The 15,353-nt window shown below is 50.0% G+C and overlaps 2 protein-coding genes across 2 annotated transcripts; both read right to left on the bottom strand.

Annotated features, from left to right (window-relative positions):
• Positions 1-719: 719 nt before the first annotated feature.
• Positions 720-6,343, bottom strand: CYB5R1 (cytochrome b5 reductase 1). The gene is made up of 9 exons (XM_012744368.3): positions 6,244-6,343; positions 5,814-5,963; positions 5,596-5,668; positions 4,958-5,064; positions 4,583-4,712; positions 3,820-3,903; positions 2,482-2,567; positions 1,912-2,011; positions 720-1,539 (listed from the first exon to the last, which is right to left on the bottom strand). The coding sequence occupies exons 1-9, from the start codon at positions 6,256-6,258 to the stop codon at positions 1,367-1,369; spliced, it is 918 nt and encodes a 305-aa protein (XP_012599822.2). The 5' UTR covers positions 6,259-6,343; the 3' UTR covers positions 720-1,366.
• Positions 6,344-10,860: 4,517 nt separating this feature from the next.
• LOC105860062 (alpha-1,3-mannosyl-glycoprotein 4-beta-N-acetylglucosaminyltransferase-like protein MGAT4E) lies at positions 10,861-15,325 on the bottom strand. Its single transcript, XM_012744459.3, has 4 exons — positions 14,665-15,325; positions 14,303-14,432; positions 13,191-13,347; positions 10,861-12,071 (listed from the first exon to the last, which is right to left on the bottom strand). The coding sequence occupies exons 1-4, from the start codon at positions 14,715-14,717 to the stop codon at positions 10,936-10,938; spliced, it is 1,476 nt and encodes a 491-aa protein (XP_012599913.3). The 5' UTR covers positions 14,718-15,325; the 3' UTR covers positions 10,861-10,935.
• Between the last annotated feature and the right edge of the window lie 28 nt (positions 15,326-15,353).

Genomic DNA, 15,353 nt, shown 5'->3' with positions numbered 1-15,353 from the left:
TGCCCTACGGAGAATTCTGAAGGTCCCACAAGCCTTTCTCTAAAGGTCCACAGAGATAGCAGTACACAGTTTCATGCAGAAGATCAATGCTGTTGTTCCGCCTGAGCCTAATGCATTGTTTTGTCCCAGTGAGACTAACAACGAAGAATGAAGAGGCTGCCTAGTCCTACCTTGGGAGAAGGGAGTGGATTGGGTCATGCTCTCATAGCAGAGGAGAAGGGTGCTCAGGACAGATGGGCCTGGGGGAGGCCAACTCTGCCCAGCAACCAACCAGTCTGGCTGGTGACATCAGGTTACTTTTTAAAGGAGTAGGCTGCTTCTCTTCCAAACAGAAAGGCAACACTTTGATTTATTTGCCAGGTTCCCTGAGGGATAAATATGGTGAAAAGTGGGCCAGGAGGAAGAAGGGGAAGAGTGGCCAAATCAAGGGACCGCCGTGAGGGGTCCTTGGGTTCAAAAACCGACCCCTTTAGCCTAACATGTGTTCTTCCCCCACCTCAAAACCCTGGAGGGAGTGGCAGAGCTCTGGCTCTGCTGAGACAGCTGCTGAGATGATCACCGAGTCTAGCGGCAGCTCACATTTCAGCACATGGTACAACTGCTCAGAGGCTCTTTGGAAGACCTGGGAGAATTCAGTGCTGGGCAGCTCTTCCTCCCAAGGTCTTCGGGCATTTGGAAATAAGGACCCCAGATACGACAACCCATAGATATCACACAGCAGCGGCAACTCCATTTATTTGCATAGCCAGAGGTTCCAGCCTTAGATTACTGGTAGCCATCTCTCTCTAGCCTGGGCACTGAGAGATACAGACACACGGATATATAGTTCAGATTCCTTTCTCTGAGGTCTGGAGATCTGAAGAAACCATTTCCTCCTTTCCTGCCCCCTCTGTAAGACTACCTCTAGAAGTCCACTCAACTCACACTCACATATATAGAATTTGCCCATAAGTTAATCACTGAATATTAAATAAAACCCATTGCATAGGCTGTTCCTTTCATCACAGACACAAAGAAGGTGAGCGTGTGATGCTATCAAGGAACGAGTCTTGGAGCAAACATACCTGCTCCCTTCTTCTTTTCTTACCCCCCCTTCTTCTTTTCTTACCCCGTGGAAGACACAGCTTCACGAGCCTCACCTGGATCTTCTATCCCAAAGCGAATTGGGGGGCCTTCTAAAGAATGACTCAGTCTTGGCTTCTTCTATGGCCATAGGAATGTTGTTCTCGCAGGTACCCTCCAGATTTCAGCTCCAGAGTGAGCCGCAAAAGGCGGATACCCTCAGGAAAGGAATCTAGAGCTTATAGTGCTTGAGTACTGCCTGGAGACCATTGTAGGGACTGGGACCAGGGAAGCTGGGGGATGCTCAGTATGTAAATCGCATCTTTTGTGAGTAGCCCAGTTTGTCCAGGTTGGGATGGCAGGCCAGCTGCACCATTGGGGGTGGCCCACAGAGCAGCAGCAGCACATCATCTCCTGGGGCGGGCAGGTGCTCCCGGATCAGGTCGGCAGTCACAAAGCCCTTGCTGTAGGCCCAATCTGAAGTATAGGGGAGAGGAGAGAACTAAAATTCCAGAAACATGCCAGCAAGGGGGTGTGGTGCCATGAGGATGGGCCTTGGGGAAGGCCCTGAAAGGCTGAGAAGGTATCAAGTTGTGGCAGCAGCTGGATGGGGACACTCAGCCTGCATCAGGCAGAGCCTCAGCATCACAGCCAACCACCCCGAGACCCGCGTGGTACACAGGAGCCCGAACGATAGGGACCAGGAGACTGCTCTGTCTGGGTACTAGGACAGGGGAGTTTGGCAGTGTCAGGGAGGGTTGATGTCACCGAAACCAGAACTCACAGAGGGGCAAGGCCGTGCTTTTGATGAAGAGGGGATAGTGGGATGTCCAGAAATGGGGAGGATACCTGCTGGGGGATGATCCAGCGTGAACCAGAGCTTAAAGCGAGTAGGGTGTCGGGCCTGCAGTTCCTCCAAGTCCTCCCGCAAGATGATGTCCTTTTCAGTCTGAAATGCAAAGGGGAAGGGAAGTCTTTAGGCCCACATAAAAAAGTTTTTTGCTGTAACAATTTTACTACCAAGACAGAAAAAAAAAATGTAAAGATTTCTAAAGTTCTAGGGAATCAGCAAGACTTGTAATGCTTTTAGGGAGTTAGGATGAGGGTTGGAAGAGGGGAACAGTCTTTGCATATTTGGAAGGAATAAAATATGGATTATTTAACCAAGAAGGTCCAAGTTTCTATGCTCAAGACTAGATGCCTTAAATGAACTCTTCTTTCCTTGGGGGCTAAGGAAGGAATTGACCTCAATGCTCTGTTCTTTTCCCTCCTTGTAGTAGAGGGTCTTGCACTTTGCAGAGGGGACCTTGGGCAGAGGCTAAAACAGGCACCGGGCCAGTTCTGCCCATTGCTACCACAACTCTCAGCCCTTCCCATACAGTAACTTTGAAGTCCCAGGACTGAGGAAAGCAAACAAACCTGATTGGCAAAAAGCAGAAAACATTGGGTTGGATCTTCAGGGACTTTCAGGATGGCTTGGATCAGCTGTAGCATTGGGGTGATTCCTGCATGAAGATACCCCATAGTGAGATGAGGTGGTGGCCACACCTTCTGCCCTGTCCTGGCTCCTTGGCTTACCCTTCCATCTTTATTCTACTCATTCAGCACCCCACTCTATTTTCCTTTACTATCCTAATCCTCTCCACTCCTCCTGCATATGCACCAGCACCTACATTTCTGGATGCCGTCAATATTCATGTAAATTAGTATTGTGGAACTTCATCTAAAGAACCAATCTGAGACCCTTCCTCTGACAGTCCACGGGAGCCCATTACTCAAATGTCATAGATGGACCAGGTGTGGTGGCTCACACCTGTAATCCTAGCACTCTGGGAGGCTGAGGTGGAAGGATCGCTCAAGGTCCAGAGTTCAAAACCAGCCTGAGCAAGAGTGAGACCCCATCTCTACTGAAAAATAGAAAGAAATTAATTGGCCAACTAAAAATATATAGAAAAAATTAGCCAGGTTTGGTGGCATGTGCCTGTAGTCCCAGCTGCTAGGGAGGCTGAGGCAGGAGGATCGCTTGAGCCCAGGAGTTTGAGGTTGCTATGAGCTAGGCTGATGCCACGGCACTCTAGCCCGGGCAACAGAGGGAGACTCTGTCTCAAAAAAAAAAAAAAAAAAGTCATAGATGGCTACAAGTACCTCCTGATTCAATGACGAGGGTCTGGAACACTCTACCTGCAGATGTTAAGTGCATGTACTTTGGAATCAGGCAGAGCCAGGCATTAATCCTGTTTCTGGCCATTACCAACTAAATAACCAGGTGGAAAATATTTAACCTCTCTGAACGTCCATTCTCTCATTTGTGAAAGGGAAAGGCTATTACCTACTTGACAGATACATATATAAGCATCTATTTTATGTCTAATACACAGTAGTATATTAGACTACACAGTGCCCAATATTAGACTATACAGTGTCTAAATACCTAGTAGTGTCCAGTGTTAACTTTCTTTCTTCCTGACTAGTCATTGCTAGCTGCTTCTGTCTACTCTCACCTAAAAATTATTAGATCCATTCAATGAGGAGAGAGTCCACTTGATTTGTTTCTCTCGTTCTATCAGCTAAAAATTTTTTTGGGTTTCTACCTGCTTCTGATTTTGTTTTTCAGATACTGGGGATCTCTAGGCGTTGCTAGGAATCCCCTGAAGAATAGCTTGGCTATTATTATCAAATCTTCTGGGGGTCACTCAGGAGTTTGCATGGCAACCATCAACAGTGGGTAGGAGAGCGTGGTCCCTCAACGTAATGCACCTGTTCCGCCGGCAATCATTCCCAGTTTCTTCGCCACTCGGGGTTCTGGTGGAGATTTCTTATTGGGCTGAATGTTGAACTGTCCTGAGAAGTCAAGTGAAGAGAAGGGTAGAAGAACAAAGTCAACATGGAGAACGAAGAAAACAAATGCAGAATTGAAAATATGCCCAAGCCCAGTTTAGCAGCTGCTCTGAAATCTGATACTAGAACTTGGGTGGAAGCTTGAGTTGAGCCAGCTAAGACAATAATACACTCAGGGGACAATGGGGCCAGGGCTATGTGTGTACCAGTCAGTTCAGGGCCACACAGTACATATCAGTTGTCTCTGGCAAAGGGTCACTCCCTGGTGAGGGCGACAGGCATGGGGCCAGGTGTGACTCTATTTTCCCGAGAGTCACGCAGCAGCGCTGGGGGCTTGCTAATGCACTCAGCTGTTCCCCTGGGAAGGGCTGAAAGCTATCTCTGGCTCTCTCCACAGCGCAGCCAGAGGGGTGAACCTTTTGGGGAGGGGGGCGAGAGGCATGTGTTTACTTTAGTAATCTCTACAGCTGTCACGGCATAAGAATTCACGTGGATAGGGAAAGGGAACTGTTCCCTGTGGCAGATGGGGCTGAGAAATACACCTTTCTGTAGTGCTAGTGTTATGTTTAGATGGAATGGCGGCCCTGGCCCTTACGCACACGGACACACACAGCCATACTGTGCCAAGAGGACTTCGGGAACTGGAGAAGTGGGAGACGGGCTCAGGAAGACAGGTCATTACCTTTCCCAGCGTAAGTGAGCAACCCACTTGGCCCCCGAAACTCCACCACGTCCCCAATCTTCAGGCTATTCAGGTACTGAGACATCTTGCCTCCTTCAGGAAATTTGGGGTGCACGCCCTTTAGGTAGATCTGATAAGACAGAAAGATAACGACCTTATCTGGAATGTCACTGGTTTCTGAGCCCCATGTTGACGGAACCTCCCTGAGGCTAGGAAAGATACAGGGACACATGTTCTGTCTTTTCCTAGTCCACATACTTTCCTCATATCCACAAAGACGTGTGATCTCCTGCTATCAAACAAATCTTGGAAGTTTCTACAAATCCCAGAAAGAGTGGGGTAAGCAGCCCTTCTGGTTCTTTCTTACCCCCTTACCTTGATGACAAGATCCACGTAGCCTTGATCCTCATCACTGGTGACCGGAGTGTATGGCCTGATGACCAGGCTGCCATCAATTCGGGCAGAGAGGTAGATATGTTTGCCTGCGGACCGAGCGCAGAGCTGCGTAAGTGCTGCCTGTGGATGTGCTGCAACCCTGTCAGCCCTGAAAATACTCAGAGACGTTTGAGAGAACACGATGTCTTGCTTCCTGCTGTGGTTCTACGGAGCGACCAGGCAGGGACCACTCACCCCTTTGAGCCCTGGGTTGGCTCTCTCACAAGCCCCCCACTGGAGAAACTCCCATCAATGACTGCCAGGGCCTGGGCAGCAGCAAGTGAGTCAGGGGCTGGGCCATGGGAAAAGGTTAGTGTTTGCTCAGGGGGAACTAAGAGCAAATCCTGCAGGAAAGAGGGAAGACAGTTGAGTGTTAAAGATGGGTGGGGGGGGGGCACAGAAGCCACGCCCTAGAGGAGCCATGGGCACTTCACAGCCTGGAGGATCCAGAGCCAAGTGGGGGAAGGGGAATCGTGTGTGCAGGCAACAGACTGAAGTGCTGTGTTTCACGAGACCCCAGAGGGGGAGCCACCCTTTTTGCACACCAGGGGAAGGAGCCCACTCCACACTTTCCTTACCCACAGGCAGCCCCAGAATGTGGTGGGCGGTGGGCAGGGCAAAGCGGAACCTCTTGGTGTTGTGGCTCACGGTCTGGAGGATGGATGACACGAGTGTTTCACCGAGCGCGGCTGGCCGCCACGTCCCTTGGGTCACCCCAACGGCCCTGGATGCTGTCCCCTTCCTCAGGAGAACTCTAGTCCCCTCCTGGTCCCCGGCCCCTTCTTCCACAACTTACCGTCTTGTCTAGCAGTCGCAGCAGGTACTTTTCATTGGGGTCCAGGAGAGTGACCTGCGGCCGGCGGGACCTCCGAAGCAAGTAGGAGCCCAGAGCCAGGCCGAGCAGAGTGAGCAGCCCCACGCCCAGGGAGGCCAGCAGGGCCGAGCTCTGCGGGCAGAGGCGGCAGCGTGACCGCACGCCGGGGAAGCGCCCGGGGACCGCCCCGCCGCCCCAGCGCCCGCCGCCCCGAGCTGCAGCGCCGAGGCGCGGCAAGGGCAGAGGGGTAACCTGAGCGGGGTCCCCAGACGGACGCGGCGCCGGGACCCCAGCGCCCAGGGCGCGCGCAGAGCCCGCGGGGCGGGCCCGGGGGAGAGCCCCTGGTCTGGAGCTGAGCGCCCGGAACCAGCCGGGGCGGGCCCCGCTGCGGGACGTGGAATGAGGGTCTCACCGGCTGGACTCCCATGACGGAGCGCGCCGTCCTCCACCACCCGACGGTCTGACAGATCCCACAATGCGCCGCGGGGCGGGCCTGGGGGCGGGGCCTGGAAGGAGGCGGGGCCGTCCGAGGCGGGGCCGGGGCGGAGCCTGGAAGAGGCGGGGCCTGGAAGGAGGCGGGGCCGTCCGAGGCGGGGCCGGGGCGGGGCCTGGAAGGAGGCGGGGCCTGGACGGAGGCGGGGCCTAGAAGGAGGCGGGGCCGTCCGAGGCGGGGCCGGGGCGGGGCCTGGAAGGAGGCGGGGCCGGCCGCCGCTGCACCGCACCGTTGCCTGTGCAACTTGAAGGCCCAATGGGCCCAGGACCTCCAGTGCTTATCCAGGATCTTTTAAGACCTCAGCTCCAACTCTTCCTTCCCGCCCTTCTGGTCCCTGCCACTTCGACCCGCGTATCCCCGAACGGGTTGGGCGTTCTGTCTAACTCAGAAACCATGCTGAATTGGGGGCTTGGAAATCTGAGTCTGCCAATGCTAAGCAGAGACTGTAAGGTTGAGCCAGAGACAGGCTCAAAGTAGAGCAGGAGGAGGGCCTGAAATTAATTATTTGTGCAGTCATCTTAGGTTTTCAACAGAATGTATTGCAGCAAGAGAATTAAACAGCCTGGCAAAGTCTCTTTCAGGAATGAACAGATGCATGGCAACTTCATCTCCTGTCTCTCTTGATAAAAGACTGGTTTTGTTCACAATGCCAGGCCATCAGGATCTCTGCTTCCTTTGGGTTCAAGTCAAACGTCACGTCCTGATCTGGGTTCTCATGCCCTCGGGGTCAAAAACCTGGGCTTTGGACAGGCACGGTGGCTTACACCTGTAATCCCAACACTTTGGAGGCCAGGGTGGGAGGATTGCTTGAAGCCAGGAGTTCAAGACAAACCTGGGCATCATAGTGAGACCTCATCTCTAGAAAACAACAACAATAACAGTAAAAGAGCACAGAGGCTCAGTTAGGGTTTTAGGACTTGAGCTCTGCTGGCAGCAGAAGCATGGGACAGGAAGAGTCAGGAACAGATACGGTGAGCCACTGGAACCACAAATTTGCCAGGATGACCATACTTACTCATGCACGAGTTTCCCAACAAGAATGACATTTGTTCTTTGCTGTACAGTGATAGATGAGATCTCCACAGATGTGATGATTGTCAACATCTTAAACTAATACTATCTAGGCAGCAGGGACACTGGAGCCCCAGTTTTCAGTTGTAGTTGGTAAACTCTGTCAATCAGCAGTCCCCAAACCCCGGGCCCCAGATTGAACAGGGCCATACAGCAGGAGGTGAGCAGCAGGCTGCAAGTGAAGCCTGTGTTTACATCTGTATTTACAGCCGTTCCCCATAGCTCGCATCACCGCCTCCTGTCAGATCAGCGGCGTTATGAGATTCTCATAGGAGCAAGAACCCTACTGTAAACTACACATGCGAGGGATCTATTAATAGGTTGCACGCTCCCTACCGGAATCTCATGCCTGATGATCTGAGGTGGAGCTGAGGGGTGATGCTGGCGCTGGGGAGCGGCTGCAAGTACAGGTTATCATTAGCAGAGAGGCTTGGCTGCACGATGAATATAATGTACTTGAATCATCCTGAAACCATCCCCCCGTTGAAAAATTGTCTTTCATGAAATCAGTTCCTGGTGCCAAAAAGGTTGGGGACTGCTGCTGTGGATGATCCGAAAGATACTTTATTTTCCTTTTCTTCTAGGCTGGCTGAAAATGTCACTCAGACCTGGGCACTTCTTCCTCTGAATTTTTGAAGCAGCCTGTACTGTCTTTAGGGAAGTCAAGGTGTGCCAGGGTGGGGTAAAGTGCCAGTCCATGCAGAGAGGGTTGAAAAGGGGAAGGGAGGGAGCCTTCCTCTTTCCTGTTCTGTGAGACAGAGATTATGTTCCAGTGCTTCTGACACTCCTACTACTGGCTTAGTTAAGAAGCCACACTACTGATCCTTGTCACTGCTGAGCTCTGGTGGGAGAGATTCTAGGCCCCCCTCCCTCTAATGGCTAGATGAATAGCAAGAGAAGGAGAGGTATGGAACAAAGGGAGTGTATAACCCGGACCTCTCTCAGTGATGTGTCTTCTGAACCCCAAAGTGGCACACTTTAACTAGCATGTGTGTATGACTGGGAACCACAAGTCAGAATGTTTGAGATAAGCCCAGTCTGTCTTATCCTGGAAATTTTAACTGTTGGTCTCAGTAAATGAATATGGATGCTGTAGGAGTACTGGGACAGAGCTGCTGTCTTGAGTTGGAGATTGGACCACATGACCTCAGAGATCTTACTGTCCCAGATTCTGGAAGATGGAGAGGATTAGTGTCTTCCATGGGCACAAAAAGAATCCTGAAAATTACTGAGATCAATTCTTTCTTTCTCTCTCTTTTTTTCCAATTATTTCTTTAATCTTTGCTTTCCTACCCACTATTCCTTTGTGAGTGTTGCTGTGCCTTGATCAGTCTTTGCTAAGGATGATGGTCTGAATCAAGTCCAAGTTCTTCATGCCCCTTCGAACATTGTGACTCGTCAAAGAATAAAGGGAGAAATGGTGTTCGGGGTGGGGGATAAGTAGAGTGTAGGATGGCTGGCAGCAAAGGAGCTAGCAGATATAATAATGGTTAGCTTGTATTCTTGCAAAGAATTAGTAGTTAATCCTCTAAATAATAATGATAATGATAATAGTCGGTAATAAAAACAGGCCCTTCATACCTGCCTGCACTGTTTTAAATGTCTTTCAGGAATTAAACCATTTAATCCTCGCAACTCCATTACAAAGAACTGTTTTTATTCCCATATTGGAGATGAGGAAATTAAGGCCCAGAGGGTTCAAAATAACTTGCCCCAGAGTTAGAGCTGTGTTTTGAATTCATGCACTCTGCCTTCCAATCCTCATTCTTAAGCCCAGTGATATTTACAAACCCCACGGTCACTCTAGAAAATGCCAGTGACGTGGAGAGAGGTTCCCGGGGAAGTTTGGGGTTGTTTTGCCATATTTTTTTTTGTTTTATTCTGCTTTTTGTAATAGCTATATTTCTGTAGTTTCTGGATTGCTTTCAGTGTGGAAATTTCCTCAGGTACTTGGGTAAGGTTGCTGACAAACATGCAAGGTCATCTGGGCCCCTCTTGTCTTGGATAAGATATCACTGACACCAGGTCCCGACCCACACATTGAGCTGCGTCCACCTTTTACCACACCTCACCCCCTTCATGTCGTTTCTCCTAGGCTCGCACAGATTTCATTCAGTCCATCCCTATAGTCATTGCTTTGCATATCCTTGTAACTTCTTTGCCTCTCAGCTCATTGTATAATTTTGTAAAATCCACAATGCTGTTTAAATCCAAGGCTCAATTTTCTCATTTATTTATTTTTTTGGAGACAAGGTCTCACTTTGTTGCCTGGGCATGAGGGCAGTGGCATGGTCACAGCACACTATAACCTCAAACTCCTGGGCTCAAGGGATCCTCCTGCCTCAGCCTCCCAGAGTGCTAGGATGACAGATGTGAGTCACTGGGCCCAGCATGATTTTGGAATATCTACCTGGCCATTACTCTGTTTCTAATGAAATGGGAGAATAAATATTCTAGTGAGAGGCAACTAGCTATATGCAAATTTTTTTCTGTAAGTTTAACTTTAGGAAAAATTTCAAAAGCAAAGGAAACTACAAAAAAACCTCATTTCTGTTTTTATTGGAGTTCATCAGTTTTACTCATCAATTTTGAGAGAATGGACATCTGTGTCACATTTCCTGATTTTTTTCTGTCAAGCCCTTGCTGGTGTCCTCCATGTTTGGTTGATCTTATTATTCATACTGTCTTTAAAAGCACTCAATATTAAGTACACACCCAAATATTTCCTGATTAGATAGACGAAGGAATGTATGATCCCATCTTCTTATTTCCCAATGGAAATAGATTTTTGCTGCAAGTAACATATTGTTTCTTCCCTCAAGAAGTTTACAGTTGCTGGTCTAACTATACTTAACTTTTTAGGAGAAGATATGGAACATTTCAATGGTCTGATGAAAGTAAAGTATCCTCTGCTTAGAAAAAAATGCATGTATAAACCTACACCAAATTTGCACACAGTTCTAGGAGATTAATGGATACTTGACACATTCATTCTTTAAACCCAAGTCAGCTAATTTTGCTCCAGCAAGTTCTCAACCTTGGAGGCTTGGATCTACAAATTAGAGTCAAAGTCAGTTCTGTACCCATGACCATAGTTCTATTAAGACTGTTCCCAACTCTAGATAGAGAAATAACTACCTCAAAGAAAGATTCTAGGATGTTACACTTGTGTGTAGACAAGAACAAGGCAGTTTGTGGTGACTCTTTCTCACTCACTGCACTCTCTGGCCCTTGGAAGCCAGAAGGATATTGTCTTTGCCCCACATTTGATTGTGTCACCTATAGTCAGTAGCTTAGAAAACTCAGAATTAGGGTGACCATACATCTTGTCTTGCCCAGGACAGTCCTGGTTTACATCTATTTAGTGTAATTTTTAATAGCATTTTCTTTCACGTTCAAAAGTGTGCTGCTTTGGACAATAAATTATAGTGCCAGCCTACTAAGAATGAGCAACCCTTGATCAACTTCTAGATTTATTTCTTGTCAACCATGTAGATCCCACTCCAAGACCCAATTCTTCCAGAATCCTCATTGTGCCTTCTAACTCTCCTCTTCCTCAGGCTGAGTCCAGACTCTGATCTGCCTGATCAGTACCCAACCCTTTTGAGATGCTAACACCAACAGCCGGATACAACTCACCTTCTCAGAATCTTCTTCAGAGAATACCCTCTGGTCCAGATTCCCTTGCACCAGCGGCCCTAGCAGGGTATAGTGAGCACAGCCTTTGGGCTCTTCGATGGGATCGTAGCCAAGTTCTACCTGCCCCTGCTGCAGGCGGTATCTCTCTCCCTCATTCAAGCCGGTCAGCACCGCTATCCGGATGACTTTCTGCGGTCTGTCCATAATCACTGTCAAGTGATTGCCTTTTAAAAGATCCAGGGTAGAGAAGTCCTCCTGGTTCAGAGTATAGGCATATTGTGAAATCAAATCCAAAAATACTTCCATGTCTGTGACGACAGTCGCAGTGGGGTTGTCTGGTTCATCAAAGTCCTGCTCCTTCTCCACAGGAAAGCAGCTGTCCTCAACTGTAGAAGACACGCCCACATGGGAAAAGAGTGAGGGAGTGAAACGGATTGGAACATCTTGGGCCAAGAGAAGACGGAATTCAGAGAGAAGCAAGGGAGCAGGAGTGTTAAGGAAGAGGAGGAAGAAAGAGGTCAGGCGGGAGAGGTCACTAGAGCGGAAAACTTTCCCTGACATGTTCAGGCTGGAGAACTCCAGGGTCACCCAAGGGAGCTCTTCCCAGGCCGATAACGCCCAGTAGATGGCAGAAACAAATTTGGGGCTGCAGTGGACGTGATCTTCCATCAACAGAAAGTAATCAGAGAGGCTGCTGGCGAAGTTCATGAGGAGGGCATAGTCTACTTTCTGCTTGGAATAAAGTGCTTCGCAGGGTGAGGTGTGATTGGTGTCACTCAGATTTCCTGGGACAGGAGAGCCACCGAGAAGCCCATGGATCACCAGCAGCTCCCTGGCCTCAATGTGTGGTGCAAAGAGCCTGGAAATATTGGTGGCTGTTTGGTTGAGCCACTCGGGGTCAGGATCTGACAGGTGGACCAGCACCACTATAGACCTCCACTCAGGTTCCGAGGACGCTTCAAACACGGAGCGCAGGGTGTCCAAGAGGTGGCTGCCACCAGGAGGCTGCATCGAGGAAATGCCCACCGTCAGCAGTTCTGGGGGAAGAGAGGGGAACCTTTAGCACTTGAGGACGGTGACCAGTTCCTAGGGCTCTCCTCCCAGGTCTTCCCTTATGCCAGTACCTGTGACAAGTCACATGTATTTCCCTGGGAGTGTACAGTCCCACTGAAGGGTTAATATCAATCTGATCAGAAGTTGTGAAGTGGATTCCTGGATCGATACATTGAAAGGCTGTTGGGGGAAGCTTTATGAGGGACGAGGCTCTCTCACGGGGACGGCCACAGGGTACCAAAGGGAAATTGGCTGGCTTGGCAAATTATCTTAGCCTGGCCTTGACCTTCAGAGTTATCTCAGCTACCCCAGATCAACCAGACCTGGACGAGAGGATCTCCAGGGACCTCCAGGGACCTACGCACAGCCAAGGGACTGGCCGTCTAGTGCACTGAGACCCCCAGTCCACACCACGCTCTTTTCCCTCTGCCCAGTGCTTTTCCCCACGGAAGAGCGCGCCTCCGTTTCCCACGCCTCCTCTCCCATCCTGCCCTGCCCTCCCTGAGGGTCTGCCATGAATGAGCTTCACTAGGGGACACCAGGGCTTCTCATCCTGTTGGTCATTCGAGGGGTGACCAGGTGGCGGAAACGCACTCAGGATCATAACACGCACCAAATCCCATGGCACGGCCCTCCCTCAGTGCACCCTTCTTTCCTCATCAGATGCCAGTCATTTCCCCTCCCCCTCCCTTCCCTTTGCTTTTCCTTCTTTTTATATTTTTTGAGACAGAGTCTCACTCTGTTGCCCCCGCTAGAGTGCTGTGGTGTCAGCCTAGCTCACAGCAACCTCAAACTCCTGGACTCAAGTGATCCTCCTGCCTCAGCCTCCCGAGTAGCTGGGACTGCAGGCATGCACCACCATGCCCGGCTAATTTTTTTCTATATGCTTTTAGTTAGCCATTCAATTTATTTCTATTTATAGTAGAGACGGGGTCTCACTCTTGCTCATGCTGGTCTCCTAGCTCCTGACCTTGAGCAATCCTCCTGCCTCAGCCTCTCAGAGGGCTAGGATTACAGGTGTGAGCCACTGCCCCTGGCCCCTCCTTCCCTTTTCTTGTTAAACTCCCTTGTTGGCCTTCTCCTAGCCCGACCCTTGCACTCACTCTTTTGCTGGGGAGGGGCTCCCGCCAGGAACCTGTACTTGGCATGTTGGAGTAAAGGAGCCCTCTGCTGCATCTCCTTGAAGGTTTCCAGATGGTTCTTTCTTTCAGAGCTGATTTGTTCCTGAACTGCCTTCCAAATTACTTCCTTCTTTTCTTTCTGAGGATAAGATACATGTGAGCCCTGAGGTTTGCCCCAGATTCTCTGGAGACAACTAAGGAGGAGATCCCCCTTTCAGGATGGGCCCGGCCAGCCCCAGCACCCAGTCACCAGGGAGGCCGAGTGTCGGGGCTCAGTTCAGTGCTGTCCCCACCTGGTCATGAGAACACACCGGCTTCTGGCAGAAGCCATGAGTCCCGAGTCGGGGAGGTGGGGTGACCCGGGTGTGGGTGAGATGTCTGTGGGAAGGCCCTAGGCTTATGGAGAGTCAGAGTTTGCCTGTCCCCACCATGGCCCACACCTAATCTCTCCTACCATTATCAGTCTGGCTAATGTCTTCTAACTCAGCTTAGGCCTGTGCTGGGTTCTCTGAGATGCGCTGAAGTCAAACGCCCGGCCCTGTCCTTAAGGAACACGCACACGGCGCCTCAATTCTAAAGTCCTTCCTTTGCTCAGATCTGACCGCGAATACATTTCTGGACCACTTCCCCACACCTGCCCTGGGCTGGGCACGAGCTGATCTAAGATGTTTGGGGTGAAAATGTGGATTCCAAACCTTTATCACGACCTGTGTGGGATTTGGTCTTCTCCCTTGCAAACTATGTCCACTTGGGGAAGTTACTTCAAATCCCTTATGTGAGAAATGGGGAGAATAAGATCTCCCGTGCCAGGCCCCGGTTGGGAGGCGGCCAGTACCCAGGTGGTCGTCATTGTCTCCTGGTCCTGCCAGTCAGCCTGGTCCTCTAGAGGTGGGTGTGCATTGCCCTCTCCACACTTAGAATGCCCTCTCTTCATCTCTGTCCCTGTTCGAATCCCATACATATTTCAAATCCCATACATATTTCTCCTATTAGAAACTCCTCATGATGGGACTAGTTTCACATAATTGAGATAATTTCCCTCCTGCTGAAGAGAAGGGTAGGCAAATGGTCCAGTTTTGATCTCTGGTACTCACCACTGATACACGGTACTCAACATGCTCTTCTTTATTCTCTTGGAAGATGAAGCCCAGGAGGACTAAGGACACGGCCACTATGATACATCTCCATAGGCTGCAGTGCATGGTGCTGGGGCCAGGAGCCACTCTGCATAGAAACGTGAGCTGGTTACGGATCCTGGCTGCGTCCCACTCAGAGAGCATAGGGATATTTTCCTGTTGCCTGGAAGCCTGCCACTTCATTGTCCCCATCTCTCTTCCTGGACATCACTGCCTAATTATCTCCTTAACCTTTTCCCTCCCAGATCAACTCTTTCCCCTGCTTGTATTCATCTAAGGAATGACAAAGGCCAAAGAGTTTGATTCTGTTCAGCCTGTACCTTCTTTCCCCGCTCCCTGGGTTTCCAGGTGAAACTGGAGGAGCCACCTTCATTTATCCATTCTTAGAGTAGAGATCCCGCCAGAGAGGATGTGTTGCCAAGAAGAGCAAATGCAAGGTTCGCTGTTGTATTCTTCCCCAAACTTCAGACTCATGCCGAACACTCCTTTTGGGTTTTGTTGGCTGGTAAACTGGGTCTTGTCTATTAGCTCCACACTTACTTTTGTGTCTGATCCTTTTTAGGGTGATGTCAGGCAGATATATGAGGTTTTAAACCAAGTCAGAAGGATGAAGGGAAATGCTTGTTAGTATATCTTCCCCGTGCCAGACCGGTAAGAAAGATGGAAGCCTGGAAGTGACTAGAAATTTCTGATCATGTGAGAGTCTTCACCAGGTTTGGAGTGTTATATTCATTGACATCTTTTCATCTAACAGAAAATGTGGCTTGAGGGCTGGCCAGAGAGCAGGAACATCTCTGAAATCTGGGAGAAAAAATGTTAATGAAGGATGGGGTCCCAGAGTGGCTCCTTTGAAGTAGCTGAAACTAGTCACCCCTCCCAGGAGGCCCCGCCTGACAACCATTGTTCACCCTGAATGGAGGGCTGCTCACCTACCTGGCCTCACATCATGGTGACCTGTTTTGGGGTGTGGTGGGGATATGGTTTCAAAACCAGCTTTGCAGTCTTTTAT

The sequence above is a fragment of the Microcebus murinus genome, chromosome 23 (assembly GCF_040939455.1).
Source record: "Microcebus murinus isolate Inina chromosome 23, M.murinus_Inina_mat1.0, whole genome shotgun sequence".
Classification (NCBI taxonomy): Eukaryota; Metazoa; Chordata; class Mammalia; order Primates; family Cheirogaleidae; genus Microcebus; species Microcebus murinus.
Note: the sequence above shows the minus strand (reverse complement) of the source record. Positions and strands in the feature narration are given on the sequence as shown.

Bases quoted from the DNA above. Each gene is read 5' to 3' on its own strand.
- CYB5R1 (XM_012744368.3), bottom strand. The intron at 5,669-5,813 runs GTAAGTTGTGGA...TCCATCCTCCAG, and splicing joins TGCGACTGCTAGACAAGACG to ACCGTGAGCCACAACACCAA. The intron at 5,065-5,595 runs GTAAGGAAAGTG...CTCGGTCCGCAG, and splicing joins CATTCTGGGGCTGCCTGTGG to GCAAACATATCTACCTCTCT.
- LOC105860062 (XM_012744459.3), bottom strand. From the start codon at position 14,717: ATGAAGGTGGCTCCTCCAGTTTCACCTGGAAACCCAGGGAGCGGGGAA. The intron at 13,348-14,302 runs GTGAGTACCAGA...TCTTATCCTCAG, and splicing joins TTGAGTACCGTGTATCAGTG to AAAGAAAAGAAGGAAGTAAT. The intron at 12,072-13,190 runs GTGAGTGCAAGG...CTCTTCCCCCAG, and splicing joins AGCCCCTCCCCAGCAAAAGA to AACTGCTGACGGTGGGCATT.